This window comes from Sus scrofa, chromosome 9 (assembly GCF_000003025.6).
Source record: "Sus scrofa isolate TJ Tabasco breed Duroc chromosome 9, Sscrofa11.1, whole genome shotgun sequence".
Lineage (NCBI taxonomy): Eukaryota > Metazoa > Chordata > Mammalia > Artiodactyla > Suidae > Sus > Sus scrofa.
In genome coordinates, this window is record NC_010451.4 from 125,334,010 (window position 1) to 125,360,514 (window position 26,505).

At 41.7% G+C, this 26,505-nt stretch overlaps 1 protein-coding gene across 4 annotated transcripts in view; it reads left to right on the plus strand.

Annotated features, from left to right (window-relative positions):
* The window catches only part of TSEN15 (tRNA splicing endonuclease subunit 15), a 96,693-nt gene that overhangs the window by 33,737 nt on the left and 36,451 nt on the right, over nt 1-26,505 (plus strand). For 2 of the 4 annotated variants that reach the window (XR_002335967.1, XM_013979927.2), the window contains 2 exons: nt 1,794-1,935; nt 2,463-3,843. Coding sequence is in view for 2 of the 4 variants with exons in the window: in XM_013979927.2 (XP_013835381.2) it covers nt 1,794-1,935; nt 2,463-2,483 (163 nt within the window). In the remaining 2 variants the exon portion in view is untranslated. Of the gene's footprint in view, nt 1-1,793; nt 1,936-2,462; nt 3,844-4,806; nt 4,942-9,140; nt 9,344-9,844; nt 10,033-26,505 lie in introns of those variants that run through there. The other 2 variants (XR_002335966.1, XM_013979928.2) reach the window with 2 other exon arrangements.

Sequence of the window (26,505 nt, forward strand, 5' to 3'; positions counted from 1 at the left end):
GCTCTGCTGACTGTCTTTCAAGGTCATTTTCTAAATGGTTTGAGTGTGAGGAAACAAACTTAGAAACTGATTCTCTCCTTGTATGATGACATGCTGGTGTAAATGTAAGTGATCGGTAGCAGGTAAGCAGCCTTCTGTGACTGTTTTAACAAACCAGTTATCACTTTGTAACTTATTATGCAGTTATTAAATGACAGTTTAGCAAGAATAATTTAGTTTCAGCTTTTCCAAAAATTTATTGCTGTTTTAAATAACTTTAAAAATCTTGTCTCTACTACAGCTTTAAAAAAATTTTAACTACTATAGATAGTAAGAGTATTTCAAAACAGAGCCTTTTCTTTTTAGATACTTTTTAGATTCAGTAGCTAATAGGATGGGTGAAGAGTGACTATAAGAACTTTTTACTTAGGGAGGAGAGTAGAACTTAAGAGGACAGGTTAGACTTATGCTAAAGAGAGTATTGTGTTGAGTATTTTATGTATTCAGTTATAGCACGTTAATACAGTAGTTAATCTCTTTCCAATTCCTGGAAAATTGGTTAGCTTAATGAAAAAAATAACTGATCATTTTTTATTTGCCTTTTGAAGAAAACTCCTCTGGAGGTTACATTGTACTAAATTATTGAATACTGGCTTTGTTGAGCAGGTAATAAGGATTTTTAGTTTGTGGTAAACAAAAGTTAATAGTGCTTTGAAGACCTAGATGTTAGAGTTTGGTATATTTTTTTTCCACAGCAGGCAAACTGAAATCCTTTATAATATTGATGCTTGATGTATACTTTTACAAAAAATAGTTTATTCTCTCTGTACTTTTAGCTTTTATTAAGTAGCAGAATGCATATTGAGAGCCACAAAATATCTATATTCATATCTAATAATTCTGATACTTGGAAAGACCCAAGAGAAAAAAGAAATAATTACCTGCAGAAAGGTGATTATCACAGCTTATCTTTTTTAGCACCCTCTTTCCCACAAACAACCTGAAAGAACTTTACAGCAATCGGGGAATGATTGTGTAAATTATGAGTCAGTAGAATATTATATAGCCATATAAAGTCTGTAATTATGAACACCATGTAGAAGCATGGGGAAATGTTTATTACAGTCCACTGAAAAAAACAAACCAACCTAAATACCAGATTGTCCCACTGTAAGATACCAAGTTGGAAAATTGGAAAATGAATAACCAAGATTTTTGTCTAATTTAGATACACTGAACGCTGTTAGTGTCCTATTCTGTAAGTTTCTAAGTACAATTTTGATTCTCTCAGTTATGCTGATCAGGAAGGATGGGTAAATACGTAAGAGAAGAGCTGGAAGTTAGTAGATATAGCCCGTATTTTGAGGATTCTTTATGTATGAGAAGATAACTTTTTTATTTTTTATTTTTTATTTTCTTAGGGCCCCACCAGTGGCATGTGGAAGTTCCTGGCCTAGGGGTTGAATTGGAGCTGTAGCTGGCAGCCTGCACTACAGCCACAGCAACACCAGGTCCAAGCCGCATCTACGACCTACACTGCAGCTCATGACAGCGCGGGATCCTTAACCCACCTGAGCTAGGCCAGGGATCAAACCCACATCCTCATGGATACCAGTTGGATTCTTAACCCATTGAGCCACAACAGGAACTCTGAGAAGACAACTTTAAATGTTTATATTTGAGCCTTCAGACGTTTCCTGGGTCAGCATTATGGATGTAATGTTATTGCCTACCTCCTTAAGATTTTACAGCCTTTGACCTTATTATTAATTGAGTTAGCATGAATCCTAAGTGTATTGTGACTTTATTTTCAGGATAAGGGAGATCTTGAAGGCATCTCGAAAATTGCAAGGTGATCCAGATTTGCCAATGTCTTTTACTCTGGCCATAGTGGAGTCTGATTCCACCATAGTTTATTACAAACTTACTGATGGATTTATGCTGCCAGATCCTCAGGTCAGTTTTGAGACAACTGTCAGTAAACAGTGAAAAAAGAGGAAGCTGATGACATGCTTTTAAGTGTGAATCAAGCTCTTCAAGAACTGTCACTTCTTTTACAATATGAAAATTCAAGAAAAAGTGATTTTTCATACCTCAGAAAGTAATGTGTCCTAGCTGTTTTCACAAAAATAATTTTATTTCCTTATTCTACAGAAAATGTTACAGTTTTCCAGAATACTTTGTGAGGTCATGCTACATTTAATTATTTGATGAATATAATTGGGGTGGAATGTGAAGGTTTATAATAGTTTTAACTGAAAGAACGCTTCTTTAGGAAATGTTAAATTGGTTGACATTTTGACAGGAACATTTGAATAAATAAATGTATTTTGTATGTTTTTTTACATACATTGTTGGCAAAATTGAGATAATCACATCAAATATTTTTCTAGTTTTGCTTTGAAATTACTTTATCTGTTGGGGAAAAGGTCCATTCTGATCTTTTTTTTTTTTTTTTTTTTTTTTTTTTTTTTATGTTGCAGAATATTTCCCTTAGAAGATGACACCTCTACCTCCCAGTGCTTGCTTTATTCGTACAAGATTGGATTGAGACCCATCAGCCTGGTTCACCTTTAATCTCAGAGTTAGTCAGGGTTGACTTAGCTGGTCCCATCTCAGTCAGAAGTTTTTTTTTTTTTTGAAGAATAAAACTTTCCCAGATAGAAGAATTTATTTTGTTTAATAATATAGAGTAGATGCTGTAAACCTTTCTTGCCTGGAGACAGGTTAATTATAGTTGTATACACGTTCATGCCCAAGTTATTTTCAGAAGGATGGAGCACATGGGTTTCTTCTGTTATTGCTGCCTCTGCTAGCTCACTGTTGAGACTGGCATCTCTTCTCTCCACTCAACTCTTTCAGTGCCTTTTGGCCACTACACTAGCTTGGAATGACATTTATATACACCTTGACACCTAGAGAATTTACTTGAGTCTGCTTTTTCACCCCCATTAGGAAGTAAACATTTTCTTTCAGTTGGTTTTAATGTTGCAATTATTGTTACTTCCCTCTGTGGTTGACTTTGAATCAAAACTAATTATATGCTCATCCAGTGTGTACAATTACATATCCAGATTAATGGGACCAGAGAAGTGCTACCTACAAGAGTATTGGGCCTTTTTTTCATTCTTATAACCACCACCCTTACTATATCGTAACTAAGAGAGGGAGTGGGGGCAGTGTCAACCTTGAAAATATCTTGCTCAAGTAGACCCAGTTATTCCACTCTTGTTAATACCTCCCAATTAAGTTGCCTAAAGTTGAAAAACTTATAGGCACCAAGATGTTTCAAGTGACATTTTTGGGTGTATGATAGCCTAAATTATAAACCACTTAAAAGTTTAAGTCAAGGGTCAGCAAACTTTTTCTGGAAAGGACCAGAAAGTTTTTTCAGGCCATATAGGCTTTCTCACAACTTCTTAACTCTTCTCAACTCTGCTCTTTGTAGAACAGAAATAACCACAGACAGTATGTAAATGCATGGATATGGGTATTCCAGTAAAATTTTATTTGCAAATGCAGGGCCATAGTTTGTCAACCCCTGGTCTGGGGAAATAGTCAATAAGAATATATAGCGAATGAATGTTACGTTATATACCCATTAAAAATTAGTAATGAGTATAGTAAAAAAAACATGAGAAAATACTTATTTAAAAAAAAAACTCCAAGATAAAAAACGAATGAATGGGTATGATCCTGACTGTACATAATACACCAAGTATATAATAAAAAGATGACAAAATAAAGGAACTGTGGTTATAATAGGATGGCAGGGCAGTAAATGGATGACTTTGTTTTTCTTGAATATCTCAGTTTTTCTTTATTTGTATTACTTTTATAATAAAAATGTTTTAAAATTAAAAAGGTATCCTGAGGTCTATGTTAGTTACCTATTGTTGCCTACTAATGTTAATACAAACTTAGCAGCTTACAATAGCACACATTTTATATCTCAAAGGTGGGTCCTTTGTAAGGCTGCAGCCAAGGTGTTGGCCAGGGCTATAGTCTCACCTGAGGCTTCCGTGGGGAAAGGTCTGCTTCCTCACTCGTGTGGATAGCAGCTTTCTGTTCTCTGTGGGCCCTTGGGCTGAGAGCCTCGTTTAGTGGGCTGTTGTCAAGAAACCACCCCTTTTTTGCCGTTTAGGCCTCGCCAGCACAACGGCTGTCAGCTCAGTGCCAGGAGGGAGAGAGCCTCAATAAGACGGACCTCATCATTGTGTGTAATGTAATCATGTGCATCCTTTCACCTTTACCATATTCTGTTGGTTAGCAGCAAGTCATGGCTAATAATTACTCTAGAAAACAATAATAACAAGAACAGAAACGTGGCCAAAAGTAGGCAAATCAAAAAATGGTATAAAGCATTATTCTTGGTCTGTAGTATCTCCTGACCCCTTTCCTTTGATATTTGAATTTCACTTTTCTTTGTGATGGAGGGTCTTGGCAACTCCTTCAGACTCCCTCTCATTCCCTAGAAAGCTTAAAGTTGCACCAAGTCAGAACCATATGTGTTTCTGTGTCCCCACTGGATAAATTGCAAATATAAGGATCCTATAATAATTTATGACCAATTCTTAGCATCTTTGCCATTTGATTCCTTTTGAGGCTTTTCGTTACAGTCCTTAGAAAAATCGTCTGCATTTTCAGGAAGACGCGTAAGGCTTAATGAATGTTAGGTTTGTGCTTCAGATCTGGTGACCAGGGGGCCCCATGTAACTACAAGACCAGAAGTGTCTTGGGGCTGACTGTGAAAGGAGCTTTCTCACAGAAATCTTTAAACTAGCTCTCAGACTCACTGTGTGTCCTGGGATGTTTACTCTTTTTCAGAATGTTCCCTGTGTACTTGATCAAAGTTGTTCTGTCCAAGGCCAGCCCGAGATCTGCTAATGTGAATAATGGTCCATGACAGTTTGGAAATGGAGACAACCCAGCTCCGTTGGTCTCATTTTAGTGAAAAACTAGGTAAAGTGATTTCTTTTATGGGGTCCAATAACTTTGTAATTGTATTTACATTTGTCTCTCTTATTAGACTATGGGCTCCTTAGGAACAGGACAAGGAACTGTATCTTTTTAAAAGAATTTTTTTATTGAAGTATAGTTTACTTGTAAAATTATATTGATTTTAGATATACAACAAAGTATTCAATATTTTTATAGGTTATACTCCATTTAAAGTTGTTATAGCATAATGGGTATAGTTCCCTGTGCTGTACAATATATCCTTTTTTTTTTTTTTTTTTTTTGGTCTTTTTGCCTTTTCTAGGGCTGCACCCATGGCATATGGAGGTTCCCAGGCTAGGGGTTGAATCGGAGCTGTAGCCACCAGCTTATACCAGAGTACAGCAACGCAGGATCTGAGCCTTGTCTGCAACCTACACCACAGCTCACGACAACGCCAGATCCTTAACCCACTGAGCGAGGCCAGGGATAGAACCTGCAACCTCATGGTTCCTAGTCGGATTTGTTAACCGCTGAGCTATGACAGGAACTCCTGTACAATATATCCTTGCTGCTTATTTATTTCACACATGGTGGTTTGTATCTGTTAATCTCCTACCCCTGTCCTGCCCTTGCCTCAGTCCCACTCCCTGTTGGTAACCCCTAGTTTATTCTCTGAATCTTTAAGTCTTACGTTTGTGTATCCCACCACCTTCCCCAAACTGGCCTATACTAAGCTCTCAATAAGTATTTGGTGAATGAACGAATGCTGATTGTACGCTCATTTAATTGTGTAGGGGTTTACTTTTTGCCTCAAGGCACACTAAGATTTGGACAGCAGAGGGCACTGCTAAATAAGCACAGCATTTTCAGACTTGAGGAAAGAATTAACTTGAGATGTGGTGCTCTTGAAAATTTATTTTCAGTCTGTGGGGAATCACATAAATAAAAATATAAATAAGTTTTTTGTGCTCACACCCCCTTTTTCTTTCTGACATGCCTCTAAAATTACACTCTCTACTGACATTAAATATGTGAATTGATTCATGCTTTGCTCAGAATAGAGATCTATATTTAAAAACAAAAACTTGTTTGGGGCATGGGTGGGTGGGTGGGTGGTTTTTTTTTTTTCAAGATTATGGTTTTGTTCATATCCATATGCCATGATGCACTTCATTTTTTCCTTGCAAAATCCTAATATATAAATACAATTTCGAGATCAGATCACATAGCAAGAGACCCCAGCTTTGAATCACTCAGTAAACTGGCTGAATACCAGTGGCCAGAGACACAAATGCTACTGTTACACCTATAAACTTTTTCATTAAAGGGAAGCCTTCTCTATATGGAGCAGGGTGGGGAAAGAGCATGCACATCGTGCTGTCTTCATTTTGTATTCCGGAGGCCCTCGTCCATGCCCGCCCCAGCAGGGACGGCTCAGTGGAACACTAGGCCTCTAGGCCCAGTGACTCCAGACTGACTGACTTTGCGCCTGGCCTCGGTGTCCCCACTAGAACGTGCCCCTAAACACCGCAGATCCCTCCCCGAGAACCTGAGGGCGGAGGCACCTGGGAATTCAGAGCTACAGCTAGAATAGAACAGTATCTACAAAGCTCCTATAATCTGCACTTTAAAAACAATGGAAACAGTTCACACGTTTATACGCCTGGAACCAAATGACCTAACCAAAACATCATGGTACTTCGGGTACTTCATCTTCTCTTTCTGAGCATTTGAGTTGTGAATTCCTCTCTGAGGTCACTTTTTCCTTTGCAGAGCTAGTAGGAGGGCTTTCGCTGCTGCGGCACAGTGGTTCCTGCCAAAGTTTATAGTTCTTGTAGACAGAAGCTCTTTATTCATCTGCCGCATTTTACCTTGACTGTTTACATGCGCAGAATCATGGCATATTCTCTGCACAAGAAGTACCATTTTCCCTCCTTTCAGACCCAGAGCTGTCCTGTTCCTTACCACCCCCACTCCTGCAGCCTAAGCCTCTTAATGATCTTTTTTTTTTTTTTTTTTTTGTCTTTTTAGGGCAGCACCCGCAGCATATGAAGGTTCCCAGGCTAGGGGTCTAATCAGAGCTGTTGCCACTGGCCTACACTACAGCCACAGCCACGCTAGATTTGGGCCAGGTGCTTAACCCACTGAGCGAGGCCAGGGATCGAACCCGCAACCTCATGGTTCCTAGTCGGATTCGTTTCCGCTGCGCCACCATGGGAACTCCTTTGTTTTTGTTTGTTTGTTTGTTAATGATTTTTGAATAAGAACTGTTTGGGCTTGTTAGGAAAGAGGATGGGAAAATCTCATGACTTATTGGGTGGGTCTGCTTTTGAAATGTTTAGATGGTTCTGGAAGATTAAAAAACTGTTTAAAATCAAAGATTTTTTTTTTAGATTTCATTGTACTGAATGGGGGTCATATTAAGGAAGTATTTAATTAGAATCCATTCATTTATTAACACATTATTTATCTTTAGACATTAATTGGACTTCTCTGTGCTTAGATGATGTTGTAAACGCCAGGGTTACAGAGATTAATGAGATATGACCTGTTCCTTCAAGGAGTTCAGATAGCCAGAGCTCTAAAAAAGAGCATTACCATTGTGAGTGAGGAATACCTGTCAGGCAGCGTGTGAAATTTATGCAGTTTCCTTAATGGTGAAGGGGTTTAGCAACGTCTGGTAAATTAAACAATTTTCAAACAATCGTTGTATGTATGTTATTTGTCCCAAAGCCCTGAACATTGGACAGGTATGGAGAAATATTACACCATGCACCTTGCCAAGGCTTATTGTTAGGTTCGAAAGGAGAAAATCCGTGTGTTCAAGATAACTGGAGAGTATTACAAGGCAGCGGAACATATAAATGCTAAATGCTAATGATAATGTAGCACTTTATTCTCTCTCAAGTGCTTCAGTACTCTTTGATTTGCACAACAGAACTGATATTATTTATTTACTATTAATTTACTACCCTTGTTTAATAGATGGAGCAATTAGGGGACTGAGTGGTTGAGCAGCAGCTTCAGGTGGTAGCAAGTGAGTGGGCAATGACGACTAGAACGAGGTCTCTTAACATCTAGGCCCCTGTTCTTTTCAGAATCTTGTGTGGTGCAGAGAAATATATTAATGTGTGTCAAAGAGGCTTTGGGAAGAAAAAGAGTCGCTTAGTCCTGGAGGGAGTTAGAAAGTGATTTAGAGATCAGTTATATTATCCTCTTGTACTCTTGAACAAGTGTATCAAAATGTCATGCTGTGTGTGGATAATTTGGAAAATCATTTTCATAGGCAATATATTTATAAAGTTTTCTTCCAAAGAATAAATACATCCATGTCCATGCTCTTTATGTAGGCAAACCTAAGACAATATTTAATATTAAATGAGAAAGAGCTCAGAAAGGTGCTTTGTTTGTTAGAACTAAATTCTGTGCTGGTACAAAGAGAAGACTCAGGGAACGTTCAAATGATGACTTCACTATCAGTGAGGAAGGGTCTTAATCCCTAAATATCCCATGGATCTGCTTGCTATTGCTTGAAATCCTACCGTCATTCTATTTCTTTTATTTTCTTTTTGGTTTTTAGGCCCACATCTGTAGCATGTGGAAGTTCCCAGGCTTGGGATCGAATTGGAGCCACAGCTGCCTGCCTACGCCACAGCCTCAGCAACTTGAGATCCGAGCCGAGTCTGCAACTTACACCATAACCCATGGCAACACCATTTCCTTAACCCCTTGAGCAAGGCCAGGGATTGAACCCACATCCTCATGGGTACTAGTCGGGCTCATTACCACTGAGCCACAATGGGAACTTCTCATGGTTCTGTTTCTTTTTGTTGTTGTTATTTTAATTTTTTTATTTATTTTTTAATGATTTTTATTTTTTCCTTCATAGCTGGTTTACAGTGTTCTGTCAATTTTCTACTGTGTAGCAAGGTGACCCAGTCACACATACATATATATGTTCTTTTTCTCACATTATCATGCTCCATTGTAAGTGACTAGCTATAGTTCCCAGTGCTGTTTCTTAACCCTGAAGCTTTGATCCTGTTTAATTTGGCAAGCATTTTTGCAGGACAGCTTGGGCAAGAAGGCCCAATGCCATGATCTGGGGTTACTCTATACCCAAATATTTATTTATTAGCCCCAACAGATAAAGTTAATCAGTTAAATTGTTATATGAATTTCTAAATGTTTATTCTCAATTTCTGTACTTCTCATTCCAGACCAGCAATCCTTTGTGAATTGACACTGTGTACAGACCACACTTTGAGTAGCGTGTGTTAGAGCACAGATGAGAAGTGACGAGAGCCTGAAACCTGCTGGTAGCTCAGGTGTGTTAGGATGGGCGAGATTATGATGTTGCTGGTTCGCAGCCTCAGGAATCTCCTGGGTGAAATCTGGAACTGGATCCCATACAGAGGGCAAGGTGAGACGGAGGAAGAGGCACACCACTCACATTGGTAGCGAACAGTTAATAAGCAAGAGAACTTACATATAAGCTTGTCTTGGGTGGCCACAAGACACGTAGGTCTCTGCCCCGGCCCTCCAGAATCTTAAAAATTTATACTGAGGCCTTAACTGGGTTCAGTCACATATTCAGTCCAGATGTCTCAACTGCACACTACAGTCTCAAGGTTGCGTCCTTGAATGGCTCCCACTGTGGGAACGTGGATAGAGCCTATATACTCCAAGAACAGGGGAGGGGTGAGAAGCCTCAAATGTCCTATCCAGCTCGTGGGTCAACCAGGAGTCACATCCTCTTGATAACCTTTTCCAACAGATTCAGTAACAACCAGTGAATTAGTTAAACAAATGTTGATTCCTTGCTCACATTACAAGTCCCTTATACACAGGCTTGGAGTCCTTACTCTAGGAATCAGGTCAACAGAGCCTCCCACAGCCGGAATGTTGTTGGTTCTAATGGCAGGAAGAAGAACGTGCTGGGGTGTCACGTACGGCAATTAAATACATCCAGGAGAAGCAGCCTGTCATCCCTGCCCACGTTTTATTGGCCGAAGCAAGTCCCATGGCTGGCCGTGATCTTCAAGCAGGAGAGGAAGTGCATGTCCATGGTGTTCCTGGACTGAGGAGGGCAGCTAGAGAACAGCTTTCCAGGTAATGGAAAGGAGAGGAGGGAGAGCAAGGAAGTAAAGTCATCGGCTGATTGGCTGCGGGAGCAGAGGCGGAGGGAAGTTAAACCACAGACTGTTCTGAGTCGCTTGAATGTGAACGAGTTCCAGGTTGCCATGGGGAGATAGTTAGAGGACTTTACAAGAGGGACACCAGGATAGGAAAAGACCAACCTGGGGCCCCCTGGAGTGTGGGAGGAAACTTTGGAAGACAAACTCACCCCTACTTTTATAATCAGGCTCTGGATTTCATATCTGAACTCAGAAGAGAGACCTTTTATGTGTCAGGAACCTAAGGTAACTGTAGACCTTACTCTTCTTCTTCTCAGACCAGAAAACACATACTGTTTTCTTGTCTGTACTTCCTAAGAACATGGAAAAAAGTATTTGTGCTGCAGTGTAGCGGGTTTAGTTGAACCCTGCAAGAATATTTCTGAAGGGAGCTTGTTAAGTATGGATGGATGGATGGGGGTGGGTTTGTGAGGAAGCTGGGGCCTTCTTTGGGGAGATGGATAAGTATTTAGTGGAATCATGTACCTGGAGTGTTTGTGTAGCTCTAGGGGTGTTCGGGTGTGGCAGTATGAGATAGGGAGAGAAAGTTGGGGGTAGACCCCAGTCCTCAGGATTCTCCTCTGTCCATGATGGCACTGGCTGAATGGGGTACCCTGTTACAGTGTCCCTGCTCCATGTAAGTCTTGTGTCCTCTTAATCCCTGGGCACAAGATCTTTCAGTACTCTTGGGCACTTGGAAAGTACTTGGTTCTGTCCCTGAACTCCCTGGGGCGCTTTCAGACTGCCTGGGGCCCTCTCCATCTAGACTGGCTTTCCTAGCCAGACCTTCTCTGCTGTGCTGATACAAAGCTGGGTGAACGATGCATGGTTGTGGGGTCTGTGAGGTTTTAGCTGAGCCTGGAAGCGGCAGCAGCAGGTGGTTGGGGACAGCTGCTGGCCAGATTCTCATCTCGGATGAGAGGACTTCCCCTGGAGTGTCTGTTATCTCTCCTGTGCAGCAGGAACTCGGTCAGACAGAGTGAGGGCAGTGGGGACGCAGCACAGGTGTCTGCTTAGTGACCCATTCAAGCTCTTCCACTTTTGCCCTCACCTCTTTCTACCACCGTTTCTCCCCCTCTGATTTTATTTTATCTTAAGGGTAGGGGGAAAAGAAAAAACTGTGACCATTTCATAGATGTATTTTTCTTCCAAACATTTTGTTTTTGCCAAGATTTCAGGTTTTGAAACTCAAAAGGCAAGAATTTGCCTCTTTTGTTCTGTAGTATAATCCCATCCCCCAGGCAGTGTGCCAAGAAAGCCTGTGTGGGAAAAGGTTCATAGGTAACAAGAATTACAGAGAAGGGAAAACATTTCACTTAATGCACCAAAATATTATCCTGCTGCATCTGCAAACAGGAGGTGTTAATTATCGTTAACACACATATTTATTACTCACAAGAACTATTTAATTTTCTTAGTGTATATCATATCTTGGCAATCAGGCCATACACTGCCTATTGGTAGCACAGCACTTGGCACAGAGTAAGAGCTCAGTACTTGTTTTATTTGATCACATTCAAATATTCATATATGAGGCTCCTGCTCACCCAGTCCTGTCTCTGCCATTCTCTGTCCTGTCAACTCTGTATAGAAAGGGGAACCCCATGTTCTTATTCCTGGGGTCACAGAGAGCCCTCATCCCATGCTATATGCACTTGTAAAAGTGCTTATGCAATGAAATCTGTTATATTTGATCCTTTGCCTTAATAGTTTTGAGAAGTCAAGACAGGTTTCTAAACAAAATATATCTGTTTAATATTTTATATATGTTTCCTATGCTAAACCTGTGCATTTTTATTTATCTAACAGTTTTTTTGGGGGGGTAGATGTAGACATGAGAACATTACTAGATTTGGAAACCACTTAGAAATGGCAGTTCCCTACTCACAGTTATTATGGCGATTACACTTGTGATGATGACTACAGATGGGACACTGTGGTTTTATGAATGGGTGGAAATTGTGTATCTCTTCTTCTGTCTCAAGTAGGACCATAGAAAATTTGGTTCCTGTAAATGTAGCCACATAGGTCCTCATCTCAACCCTTTAGGTTTAAATGATATCATCACCCACTTTGGGCCTTATTGCTCCACTTCTATAAGATGAAGGAGTGGGTGCCGACAGTTGAAAGACCATTCTGTCTTTTTTCTTTTTTTTCTCTTTTTGTTTTTGTCCTTTTAGGACTGCACCCATGGCACATGGAGGTTCCCAGGCTAGGGGTCTAATTGGAGCTGTAGCCGCCGGCCTACACCACAGCCACAGCAACACCAGATCTGAGCTGCATCTACAGTTAGGGGTCTAATCTGAGCTGTAGCTGTGACCTACACCAAAGCTCATGGCAATGCCAAATCCTTAACCCACTGAGCGAGGCCAGGAATGGAACCTGAAACCTCATGCCTCATGATTCCTAGTCGGATTCGTTTCTGTTCCGCCATGATGGGAACTCCTTTTTTTTTTTTTTTTTTTTTTTTTTGCATTCTGTCTTAAATGTTGGTTCACTTGAACTGAAAGATCTTGCTGCACAGATCTTCCCTTTTCATCAACAGTTCCATTACTCTTCCCACCTCCATTGTATTAAAAAAAAAAAAAAGTTCTTCCAATCATGGGCTTTGATAATCCACCATTAAAATATGTTCCTTTGAGTTTTTGAGGCTCAGGCAACTTGAAAGACAAAGCTTGGACTTCAGACCACCCAGAGCAACGTGGGAGAGGCATGTAATCTCCATGAGCCTCAGTTTCTCGTCTGTAAAATGACAACAGAATACGTCCTTCTAGGTTGTATTCTCCTCACGTAATGAAATACTGTGTGGGGGATAAACAAACCTGGCACATAATAAGCTACCAGTGTTCCCTTCCTTTGTAGTCTCCAAGCACTTCCCATTGATGTGCAAGTTGTCACCTTGGGAGGGGTTCCAGGATAGCCAGCTGAGAGCTAGGCCTCCAAGGAATGGGACCTAGATGTGCACTGGGTGGCAGGAGGCGGGAGGTAAACCTGGCCCCTTGACCCTTCTGTCAGGCCTGACCCTGCTGCTGCTGCTGCTGCTGCTGCTGCTGTTAGTGATGAGGATGATGATAAAAATTTTTGGTCCCATTTTGGGGAACCCTTTGAACGCAGATAAATTTCACAGGAATGACAACTGCTAGCTATGTCGTTTGCGGCTTACTTCAAATAAGGGAAATTTCCACTACAGGGAAGCTGTTCTGGGATAATTCACTGGGATTGAAAACAACCAAGTTAAACTTAGCTCAGCATGGCACAAAAATGCATTGCAAAATTCCCCCTAAATAGCAGCTGGAATGTTCAGGGTGGGTTTAAGTCATGGGATCTGGCACAGAGCCTTCTGCTGATGGTAGAGATTGGACCTCTTCCTGAAGGAAGAAGTAAAGAGACAAGAAATAATAACTAACAACTTGTATCTGCAGAGCATGCTTACATTAGCATGGGGGATGTAGGACTTCATTTTGTTCTCCTCTGTCCCCAGAGCTTAGAGCAGTGTCTGACACATAGTGGGTGTTCCTTAAATATTTGTGGAAGGAAGTAACATATAAAATACTGTCAAGTGGTGATAAGTGTGATGAAGAAAGTAAAGCAGGATAGGACAGAGTGAAACAGGAATGCAGCTTTAGTTAGGGAGGTCAGAAATGGCTTTTCTCTGCAGTTGACATTGGAGCAGAGACCAGAATGGGTGAGGGAGTCAGTCTTGCAAGGATTAGTCTTGCAAGGATTAGTCCTGCAAGGACTAGCTTACAGGCAAAGGAAATAGCAAGTGCAAGTGTCCAGATGTGAAAGTGTGATGGATCTTAGATTCCGCATTTCCAACAAGGTCTCAGGCAGCGCTGATGCAGCTGGTCCATGGACCACACCTTGGTCTAGATCCTGGTTGTGGAGTCCGTAGCTGATACGAGGAGGCTAAGGAAATGAGAAGCAAGGTCATTGCATGAGAAGAAGAGGATGAAGAACTGCATATATGCAAAATCATCTTGTATAAAATTATATGTAAATGGATATTAAAAATGTCAATAGTTTTTTCCTCAGTAAGGTCATATTTCAGGTGATTTAAATTCCCTTCTTTTTAGACTGTTCCAAAATTTCTGTGTGAATATCAGAATTTTTTATTTTTAAGAAGTTAATTTTAAACAGTAAAATATGTTTTCAGTTAAGACACGAGTTCAAAATGTGTGAAAAACATTTCTAATTAAAAAATTGTTTACAGATATGTAGGAATTGGCTCAGGTTTATTAGGAAAGGCTTCATATTCTGATATCTAAGTAGGTGAGACCTAACTTTGAGGTCTTAGCAGCTACCTGCTCTCTTTTTTTCTGTCCTTGGATGAAAATGGGAAAGGATTTAGGACATGAATGGTGTACTGGTTGTTTGTTGCTATGTAAGAAATTGTCCCCAAACTCAGCTGCTTAAAGGAACAAACGTTATCTCACAGTTTCTGGGAAATTTGGGAGCAGCTTAGCTGGGTGGTTCTTGCTCAGATTTTCTCATAAATTTACAGTGAAGACACTGGTGGAGCCGCAGTCACCAGAAGGCCTGACTGGGGCTGAAGGATCTACTTTCAAGATGGCTCATGCACACGGCCATTGGCAGGAGATGTCAGTACCTTGTCTTGTGGAGCCCCCAGAGGGCTGCTCAGATCTCTTAAGGCAGCTGGCTTCACTCGGAGTGCATGATCCTTGATAGAGACAGGGACGGGGCAGGGGAGAGGAGAAGGAAGCCCAGCCCCTTTTATGGCACACCCTGATATTTCTGCTTTGTTCTGTTTATGTAGTCCTACTCTCTAGTCCATACTCCTGCAAAGGGGAATCAGAGTCTACCTTTTAAAAGGAGGAGTGTCAAGGGATTTGTGCATGTACTTGAAAGCCATCACAGGAGGAATGGAGTGTGATAGTTCAAGGGCATTCTAATTTTCATTTAGGATGGACGTATAAGGTTATAAAACACTGTGGCTGGCTTTGTTAGTCACTGAGCATGCCTGATGCTCAGCAGCATATGAGACGGGAAAGATGAAGGTAGGAAGATGTGATAAAGAAAACGCAAGCCACATATATACCTTTAAGTTTTTAGAAGCCACATGAATAGATGTACAAAGTAACAAGTACAATTAATTTTTAATAATATTTTAACCCAGTATGTGCAAAATATTTTTATTTCAACATGTGCCCAATGTGAAAGTTATTAATGAGACGTTTAATTTTTTTTCCTCTGTGCTGACTCTTTGAAATCTGGTGTATGTTTTGTACTTATGGCACCCTTTGGTTTGGACGAGCACTGTTTCACGTACTCAGTAGCCGCATGTATCTTGTGGTTACCATAATGGACAGTCAAGACTAGAGAGCAGGCTGGGAACAGGACATTGAGATCGTTGGGTGGAATCCATGATGCAAAGAGTGGGCCCACTGAAGGGTTTAAGCTGAAGAGTAACAGGATGAGACTTCTGTTTTACAAATCACTGTGACTGCCCTGTGGTTAGGACCTGGAGGGATGGAGTGGATAAGAATGGATTTAGAGAGACTGTTGGAATATTCTGTGTGAGAGATTGAACGAAGTTGGTTACACAAATGATGGGGGGAGGGAATGTAAGAAAGACAGTGTTGGATTGCACCCCACAGACCTGCAAGCCCTGTACTTGCCCAGACTCAAGACCAAGAAAAGAGCCCAGAGTCAGCCGCAGAGACATCAGTGATTTAATGGTTAGAGGTGTTTACATGTCTGAGGCAGGGTCCTGCAGTGACACCCCATTGTGTGTGGCAGAGGCCGGCAGGGCATGGCACAGACTTTGCTCCCAGGAGGAGGGAGGTTACCAGTTATAGGCAGAATTGGGTTTGGCTCATCAGTTGCCAGGGAGACCAGCAGAGGGGTGTGCCCCTCATGAACCTTTGATAAGCTATCATTTATAGTTCTCATCTAAAGATTAGAACAATCACTAGCTGGGGCCAGGGCACATGCATAGGCATTTACTGTTAAGGCTCTTTGATTTAGAGAGAAAGTCAGTCAGGTGACTAGGTGTAGACAGGTAAGGACTGGTCAAGCAGGGGGTATAAGGAGAGCAAGAGAACAGCCATCTCGGGTGGCCTGACCATGCAGATAGTAAGGAGGTGGTTTGTTCTTGGACCAGTGACTACTTGGAGGTGGGAAAGTATGTGGTCAGCAGAGAGAGAAGCCTGGGATGAGTCCTAGGCTTCTGGCTTAGGTGATTGAGAGGATGCAGAAAGGAAATACTGGACACAGAGCATATTTTGTTCTGGGAGGATGGCAAGGAAAGATTACAAATAATAGATCGAAAAGGTTTGGTTGAGGTAACTGTGGAGGATGGAGGCGTCGACTAGGTATATCTGGAGCTTAGTAGAGAAAGCTGACTTCAAGTAGAGTCATCACAAAGCTTCTTCCTTCTGTGTAACGCCACTGTGAAACACTGGAAAGTTCCCATCTTCTCAGCTGCTTTCTGTGGATGCAGAATAAGCTGAGGGGGAGGGAGCAGCGCCCCCTCACGGATAGGCCTGGGGTGCCTGCTTTCTTGGCCCAGTGACCTGGTCACTTGGGGGCAGGAGAGATGCCCTGCGAACCGCATCATAGAGGCAGGAACCCCTCAGCCTGACTATTATGCAGTGTCCTGCAGGGGAAAGGAGAAGATGCGAAAGTGTCTGGAGGAGGCATCAGAAGGTAAGAATTCCTGTCCTCGAGTGTGGTTGTTCACTTCGTATGTTGTCTCCACCTCTGACAGTATATCTCCTGTAAGTGATGTCTGTCCAGCCATTTCATTACTTGATGTGCTTGATGCCAGAGTTGCAACCCCAAACGCCTGCAAGGTTAGGCAGGCAACATGCGGGAGCAATGGAGGCGCAGAGAAGAGAGCAGCTGCCGCTCAGCCCCGGGAGAGTTTTGTGAAGTAGCAATCTCAGCTTAGTTGCCAGATATTCTGATTTTGTGTGTGAAATTTTTTGTGAAGTTTTGTAATTTGTGTGTCAAATTTTTTGTTAAATGTTGAACAAATTTTGCTTAAACACCACAGACCAAGTGAAACCCATCTGCGGGCTCTCCCAGCCCAAAGTCCACCAGCTGTTGACATTAGTCTGAATTTGTGTCATTGTATATCATGCTTTAATGTGTTTTTCTACTGAGGTCTCCTACCGTAACCACCAGTTTTGTGTGGGTTGCTTTTGCGTGTTTTCTTTTTTTTTTTCTGTTCTCTAAGAGAAAATATAATGGGTCAGACCCTATTTGTTGATTAATCTCATTTCTTAAAACAGGACAGAACTATGTGAGGTATTGAGGCCTTTCAGTCTTTTAGGGACCTAAATAGCAGACCACACAGAAAATGGCATATTCCTCTGGCAGATTTGGGCCTCACGATTAGGGTGGGAGAGGAGTACCCAAGATGCATTTGGCCATGTCTTGGCGATGACTCCTTTAATATGATGACAGATTGTTTAAAGCAGATCCTGTGTTTAATAATAAATGAAACATCAAAGTCACTCATGAGGATATTAGGTCTCATGATAAAAAATCATTCTTTCCAAGATATTCCATGTTCCTGTATTGGAAAAATCAATAGTGTAAAAATGGCCATACTACAAAGCAATCTACAGATTCAGTGCAATCCCTATCAAATTACCCATGACATTTTTCACAGAACTAGAACAAACAATACAAACATTTATATGGAACAACAAAAGACCCAGAATCGCCAAAGCAATCCTGAGAAACAAAAACCAAGCAGGAGGCATAACTCTCCCAGACTTCAAGAAATACTACAAAGCCCCAGTCATCAAAACAGTGTGGTACTGGTATCAAAACAGACAGACCAATGGAACAGAAGAGAGAATCCGGAAATAAACCCTGACACCTATGGTCAATTAATCTTTGACAAGGGAGGCAAGAACATAAAATGGGAAAAAGAAAGTCTATTCAGCAAGCATTGCTGGGAAACCTGGACAGCTGCATGCAAAGCAATGAAACTAGAACACACCCTCACACCATGCACAAAAATAAACTCCAAATGGCTGAAAGACTTAAATATATGACAGGACACCATCAAACTCCTAGAAGAAAACATAGGCAAAACACTCTCTGACATCAACCTCATGAATGTTTTCTCAGGTCAGTCTCCCAAAGCAATAGAAATTAGAGCAAAAATAAACCCATGGGACCTCATCAAACTGAAAAGCTTTTGCACAGCAAAGGAAACCCAAAAGAAAAAAAAAAGACAACTTACAGAATGGGAGAAAATAGTTTCAAATGATGCAATGACAAGGGCTTAATCTCTAGAATATATAAACAACTTATACAACTTAACAGCAAAAAAACCAATCAATCAATGGAAAAATGGGCAAAAGACCTGAATAGACATTTCTCCAAAGAAGATATACAGATGGCCAGCAAACACATGAAAAAATGCTCAACATCGCTGATTATAAGAGACATGCAAATCAAAACTACCACGAGATACCACCTCACACCTGTCAGAATGGCCATCATTAATAAATCCACAAATAACAAGTGCTGGAGGGGCTGTGGAGAAAAGGGAACCTTCCTGCACTGTTGGTGGGAATGTAAACTGGTACAGCCACTATGGAGAACAGTTTGGAGATACCTTAGAAATCTATACACAGAACTTCCATATGACCCCACAATCCCACTCTTGGGCGTATATTCAGACAAAACTCTGCTTTAAAGAGACACATGCACCTGCATGTTCATTGCAGCACTATTCACAATAGCCAGGACATGGAAACAACCCAAATGTCCATCAACAGATGATTGGATTCAGAAGAGGTGGTATATATACACAATGGAATACTACTCAGCCATAAAAAAGAATGACATGATGCCATTTGCAGCAACATGGATGGAACTAGAGAATCTCATACTGAGTGAAGTAAGTCAGAAAGACAAAGACAAATGCCATATGATATCACTTATAACTGGAATCTAAAATACAGCACAAATGAACATCTCCTCAGAAAAGAAAATCATGGACTTGGAGAAAAGACTTGTAGCTGCCTGATGGGAGGGGGAGGGAGTGGGAGGGATCGGGAGCTTGGGCTTATCAGACACAACTTAGAATAGATTTACAAGGAGATCCTGCTGAGTAGCATTGAGAACTTTGTCTAGATACTCATGTTGCAACAGAACAAAGGGTGGGGGGAAAATGTAATTGTAATGTATACATGTAAGGATAACTTGATCCCCTTGCTGTACAGTGGGAAAATAAAAAATAAAATCATTCTTTCCAGTGCTCACAGCTGACTATATTTTTTTTTTGACTATATTTTTTAACAATTGAAGGAAGGAGGAGGTAAGAGAGAAGATACAAGAAGAAAACTAGTGAGGGAGACTAGGGAGAAAGATGGGGATAAAATGGACATAGTATGCACTGACTCTGGCTGTTATGGAGCTGCTCGCCTTAGGTTTACAGAAGGGAAGCAGTGCTGCTCTCATCATGCTCTTTATTATTCCTTCCTGTCCTCTAAGGCAGAGTTGCTACAGATTGCAGTATTCAGGACACAGGACCATGTTTGCCAGTAGGTCCAAGAAAAGATCATGGACTATCCAATAAAAGGTTGTGCACAGTGTCCGCACAAAGATTTATGTTCAAATGTTCAAAGCAGCTTTACTCACAGTAACCAAAACTGGAAACAACTTGAATGTCCATCAGTAGGTGAATGGATACACAGTTTTTCCCCCATACAACAGAATACTCCCTAGCAATAAAAAGGAACAAACTGCTGATATATGTAACAACTCTCAAAGCATTCTGTTGAACAAGAGAAGGCAAGCCCAAAGAGTTCATACTATATAATACAATTTATATGACACTCTAGGAGAGGCAAATCTGATTTATAGGAGCAGAAAACAGATGGGTGGTTGCTTGGGGCTTGTGGTGGGGGGCATGGAATACAAAAGAGCATGAAGGAGTTTTCAGGAGAGGTGATGAGGATGATTGGACCTTGATTGTGGTGGTGGTTAAAGTTCCAGAATATATCACACTTACACTTCAAATGGGCATGTATTCTTCATGTACATTATACCTCCATGTAGCTGATCTAAACAAAAAGTTATAAATAAAGATCAAGATGGAGTTCCCATTGTGGCTCAGAGGTAATGAACCTGACTAGTATCCATGAGGATGCAAGTTCCATCCCTGACCTCAATCAGTGGGTTAAGGATCTGACATTCCTGTGAATTATGGTGTAGATCACAGGTATGGCTCGGGTCTGGCATGGCTGTGGCCAGCAGCTGCATCTCCGATTCAACCCCTAGTCTGGGAACTTCCACATGCCATGGTGCAGCCCTAAAAAGAAAAAAAAAAAAAAAAAGATCAATTCTTTCTGGTGCTGTCCTGTACCTCTTTCAGCTGTGCTTCAGGAGCATTCAGTAGATCTGTCTCTCCTCTCTGCTTCCATGTGGTCTGAATGAGGGAACGGTCCTGCTTAGGACATGCCCTGATAACCTTTTGCTTTTATCTTGCATCATGAAACCTTTTCATATCTTTGGTTTTCTCTTTTCATTTGTGGTGTGTGAAGTGTGGTGAAATCTTGAACTTGGGTTTGGACTCACCGCAAGAAAAGGTATTCCCTGTCTAGGGCTTCAGACTTGCTTATGTTCTCCAGTCTAGCTCACCAAGGCTCTGCACTGGAGGTGGGAGCCCAACTTTAGCTGAGAATGGGACACTTAATTTGCTTTCCTTTTACCATTGTTCTGTAGGTATATACCTCCCTCAGGGACATTTCAGAGAAAGGGAGCTGAGGTTTAGGACATGATTTGGGTAATCCGCAAATCTTAATACTCTCTAAACATCCTAATTATTTCTAAAATAAATCTTCCCTAGGCATACCATGCTCACTCAGGCCTCACTGCCTTTGCACATATCATTGCTTCAAGCAGGAATGTCATTCTCCAGTCTTAATACCTCTCTGGCTTGTGAGATACTTATTTTTCAAAAATCCGACTTGAGTCATGGCCCCTAATACTTCCCCCCCACCAATCTCAAAACAGATCTGTGTATTTCTTGCTTTATGGAAGAAGAGAAAGGGGCTTGAGTATCGTACAAGTTTGAGTTCACATCTTCACCTGCCACTTACTCTGCGAACTTAGCAAATTATTTATCCTCTCTGAACCCCAGTTGTGTGTATGTGTGGTCACTGAGGTTTAGAGATTGATATACATATATTTGTTTTTTTTTTTTTTTCATTTCTAAAGTGGCAATGATAATTCCTACTTTTTTTGATAATTCCTACTTTTTAGGCTACTGTATATATTATATGAAATAAAGTATACAAATCTTGCAAATGAAGATGCATAATATTTTCTAGCTATTGTTAGACACTAGTGGCAGAAACAGGTGTTAGGCTGTTGTCACATTCTTATTGCACAGAGACAGTGGAATGTGAGTGCTGTTTGTCACTCCTGGTGTCCCTTCTCCACCTCTCTCCTCTTCCACTGGCTGGGATCAGAAGACAGGGACTCTAGGAGATGATAGGACCGCAAGATAGATGGAGCTCGGGGTCTTCAAATGACCCCCTGGAAGAAAGCTGTCTGTAGCCCAGCAGCACCTGTGTTAGACAATGTAAGGAAGAAACAGACTGATACTGTGGTAGGTCCCTGAAATTCTGGGGTTTATTTATTATAGAAGCTAGTGTTGATTACTCTAGTGGATTTAGAAATGGGCCCTTTGAGGTGGGGGATAATGTCAGAAGAACCTAAAATATGTTGCACTGATGCAGCAGTTGGGCAGTAGGTGGCACAGACATTGATACTGGAGTCTGGGAAGGCATAGGCCTGTGGAAGGGGTGGCACTGCATTTGGTAGATCTTTTGCTACTGACAATTTAAAAGGCAGGCCAAGTGTCTGACAAGCCTTTGTCTCTAAGGGGGAGATTGGTTATCACTTACTGCATTCAACAAAGTCTAGCAAGACAAAATATGCTCAGGCAAGAACTGGTTTGTGTGAGAGCAGAGATGAAAGGGACCAGATGGAGCCCAGAATTCTACTGCTTCACAGGACTGGAAGAGACTACTACTTCCTGGCTCCAACCAGTAGAAGATAACAACTGAAAAAAAGGCTTTGAGCAAGAGGTACATTTAAAACATCTCAATTTAATAGATACCATGCTAGCTTCTATAGAGGTTATAAAAAACCTAGGGGCTGTTCTCTACACTCAAAGAGGGTGTAGTTTATTGAAAAAGATAAAACACATGCAAATAACTGTAGTGGAATACAGTTAATGATGGAAGTATCTGTTGCTATAAATAATGGAGGAATTCCAACTTGCTGGAGGAGCCCAGAGAAGGGGTTCTCAAGGGGACTGGGGAGCTTGGACCTTGGTTACCCATCAAGCCAACAGACCCATGAATGAATGAACCTCAAATCATCTTTCAAACTCATCTTTCCCTTTTTGAAATACCAGAGTTCAGGTTTGGTCTATGGAGTTGCCGCTGATACCTGATGCACTGGGGGGGTCCCTCCGGCCAGCCTATGACTTCCCTGTCCATATTCTTCCCTGACTTCAAAAGGAGTTCAGGCTGACACCTGCTCAGGTTCCCTCCTTAGGGCCTCATTTCTGTAAAGGTGGGAGAGGACCCTGCTATCCTCATTCCTTCCTCACCTGCCCTGAGGGTATGAGATGCCCCAGACCTTAAAGCACTGTGTGTTTGCGGGGAGATTGCTTGTTTTTATTGTCTTTCTCCCTTTTTTCAAATAATCATCTTTGGGCAAAGAATAAGAACTTGCTACTTCTTAGTGTTTCCTGGCATGAGCCTAGTACCTTTTTAGCTTGTTTTTATTGCCTCTTTGGCTGCACAGAGCACTTATCTAAATATAGAATGGTACAACACTGTGGCCAGGATTGGCAGAAGATAACATTTTCCTTCCAATCAATTCCCTTGCATCTTTTAGTGAACACTAGGTACTGTTCTTTTCTCAGAGTGGCAAGAGTGGGCAGCAGGAAAGAAATGATATTGAGTTGTGGCTCTTTCCAAAGGAGAAGTCGAACACTGTAAGGCCTTCTGAGGCAGCGAGGCCAGGGTTGGTGCTCTGGGCTGGCTCTCCTGTGACCTTGGGTGAACCACACAGCAATGGTCGGCAGCCTTCTCCAGTCCTTTGGAGGCAGGGCAGTGCAGTGGAAGGGACACAGGCTTCAGCAGCCCCAGATTGGATCTCCTGCCTAGACCCCTATTGAAGAGTGACCTTGGGTAAATTCTTTAATCTCATCTTTAAAATGGGTGGTACTAATAAAACCTATCTCTTAGGCCTCTTGTGTAGGGGTTCAGTGAGATGAATATATGTAAATTATTCAGTAAATTTTTAAGAAATGGTAGCTATTATTTTTTTTGTAGGGTGGTGTTTTATAGCATTGGTGTTTCAAATGCAACCATGTTTTCAATTTTGTTTCTGGGATATTATAAAAATAAATTTATTTATTTATTTAGATATTAACAAAAAGCAGCTCTCAGAGTTCCTTGGTGCCCTAGCGGGTTAAGGATCCATTATTGTCACTGCTGTGGCTCGGTTTGACCCCTGGCCCGGGAACTTTCATATGCCACGGGCACAGCCAAACAAAAAACACAAAGCAGCTCTCGCCATATGAGTCAGATCCAGGTCTCTTACTATCTCCATTCACTTTGGAGAAAGGGTTTCATTGCTGGAGGTTGTTCTGTGTAGTGGTTAGAACAAGGGCCCTAGCCCAATTCTTGGGGGCTCAAATTCTGGTGCGTGATCATGAGCAAGTTGCTTAACTTCTCTGGGTCACAGTTCTTTACCTGCTATTCCAAAATGAAACATTTCATGAGCTTTATCCCACTTAGTATAAATCTTCCTATTTTTGATGCAGAAATTATGACTGAGTCTAGGGCACTCCTTAAGACCCTGAGGGGGGTTCTGTAATATACGGCACCTATGCCATGTTATCTTTCTTTCTTTCTTTCTTTTTTTTTTTTTTTTGTCTTTTTTGTCTTTTTGCCATTTCTTGGGCCGCTCCCACAGCATATGGAGGTTCCCAGGCTAGGGGTCCAATCGGAGCTGTAGCCGCCAGCCTACGCCAAAGCCACAGCAATGCAGGATCCGAGCCGCGTCTGCAACATATACCACAGCTCACGGCAATGCCACATCCTTAACCCACTGAGCCAGGCCAGGGATCGAACCTACAACCTCATGGTTCCTAGTCAGATTCATTAACCACTGAGCCATGACGGGAATTCCCCATGTTATCGTTCTTTAATTTTAATTCTGAATTTCTAAACTCATCTGGCTTCAAATGTTTTGAGTAAGGGGCCTGTGACACATCCTTATAAGGCTGTTTTGTGCTATGTTAACTTCATGTAAGCTTCTTGGGAACCTTATTGGCTATTATTGTCATAGTTGGAACAACTCTTTGAGGCAGGAATTATTATCCCATTTTATAGATAAGGAAAATAAGACACAGAGACAATAAATAGCCACATAGTCCATATGTGGTAGACCTAGAATTCAAACAAGACATTTCTGACGCCAAATCCCAGGCATTCTGTTTAAACAGACTTATGTCCAGGGCCCTATACTTGCCCTGGCAGAACCAATCCCAATTAAGATTCCACTCAGGGAAGTTAGGAAACCCCATCAGCTGGGTATGCCCTTTCCAAACATCTCTGTAGGGAGACCAGCTCTGATGGGGGCTCCCCACCCTCCTCCTGTGGCCAAGCAGAGGAAAGAAGAGTGGGGTGCTGGTAAGGCTCCCCCCAGGGGCTGCCAATGACATGGCGTGGATGAGGGAGCCTGGCCTGCATGTGGTCCAGCTGCATGCCTCTGTCCATTTCTCTGATGGCCACCCTGTCTCAATTTAGGTCCCTCCAGAAGCTGATACCAAGAAAAGGATTTCAGTGTAAGTAGTTGATTTGTGAAACAGAGGAAGCACCATTTGCCATTCAGCAGTGAAGAAGGGAGGGGGGGAAGCAGCCAATAATAGATATGTCATTATTCATTTACTACTAGAACTGAAATGCCACAGGACAATGTGAGGTCGCTGTGTAAACCGCATGCCTCAAAATGATCCCACCCAAAGGATGAGGGAGTTGAGGTATTTCTACCCCATCCCTGGAGAGTCATTGGTTGAGGGTTACTCCCAGAGATGTCCTTGGCAGGCAGCCAGAAGCAGCATGGCCTTCTCGTTCTGAAATATAAGGTCCAGGAGATGGGAGTGAAGCATTGATGGGGGCCGGTACCCACCCCAAGCCCAGTTCTGTGTAGTAGCAGGAATAATTATGTTTGTGAAAAGCCCAGGATGGATGATGTCTCCCTTACCATGGGTTTGATGTCCACTGACAGACCCATCTACCTTCAAAAAATTCCCACCGTACTTTCTGCTCTGGTGCCTGAAATTTGTGCCATAAGTCATCAGTCGCCTGAGGTCACCAATTAAATGTCCGGACATTACCCAGGAGAAGGAAGCCATGACCTTTCCGTTCCTAGCCAGAGACTTGCCTCAAGGGAAAAGGACTTGGAACACAGATATTTACTTATTTTTTTTTACCTTTTATTTATTTATTTTTCTACTGTACAGCATGGTGACCCAGTCACACATACATGTACACATTCTTTTTTCTCACATTTTCATGCTCCATCATAAGTGACTAGACATAGTTCCCAGTGCTACACAGCAGGATCTCATTGCTAATCCATTCCAAAGGCAACAGTCTGCATCTGTTAACCCCAGGCTCCCAATCCATCCCACTCTCTCCCCCTTGGCAACCACAAGTCTATTCTCCAAGTCTATGATTTTCTTTTCTGTGGTGTATATTAGATTCCAGATATAAGTGATATCATATGGTATTTGTCTTTCTCTTTCTGACTTACTTCACTCAGTATGAGAGTCTCCAGTTCCATCCATGTTGCTGCAAATGGCATTATCTTGTTCTTTTTATGGCTGAGTAGTATTCCATTGTGTATATATACCACATCTTCCGAATCCAATCATCTGTCGATGGACATTTGGGTTGTTTCCATGTCTTGGCTATTGTGAATAGTGCTGCAATGAACATGCAGGTGCATGTGTCTTTTTTAAGGAAAGTTTTGTCCGGATATATGCCCAAGAGTGGAATTGCTGGGTCATGTAGTAGTTCCATCTATAGATTTCTAAGGTACCCCCATACTATTCTCTATAGTGGCCGTACCAGTTTCCATTCCCACCAACAGTGCAGGAGGGGAACAAAGATGTTTTAATGGAAGGAATATCGGGAAAGTTCTGGACAACATTTATAACTGAATCACTTCATTGTACAGCAGAAATTATCACAACATTGTAAATCAGCTATACTTCAATAAAACTTTTAAAAATGGAAGGGAATTCTGGACAGGAGTGAGGGTAAGGGGAGAATAGTAAGGGGTCAGTAACCACCAATAAGATCCTGGATAATCTGGGGTGCCAGCT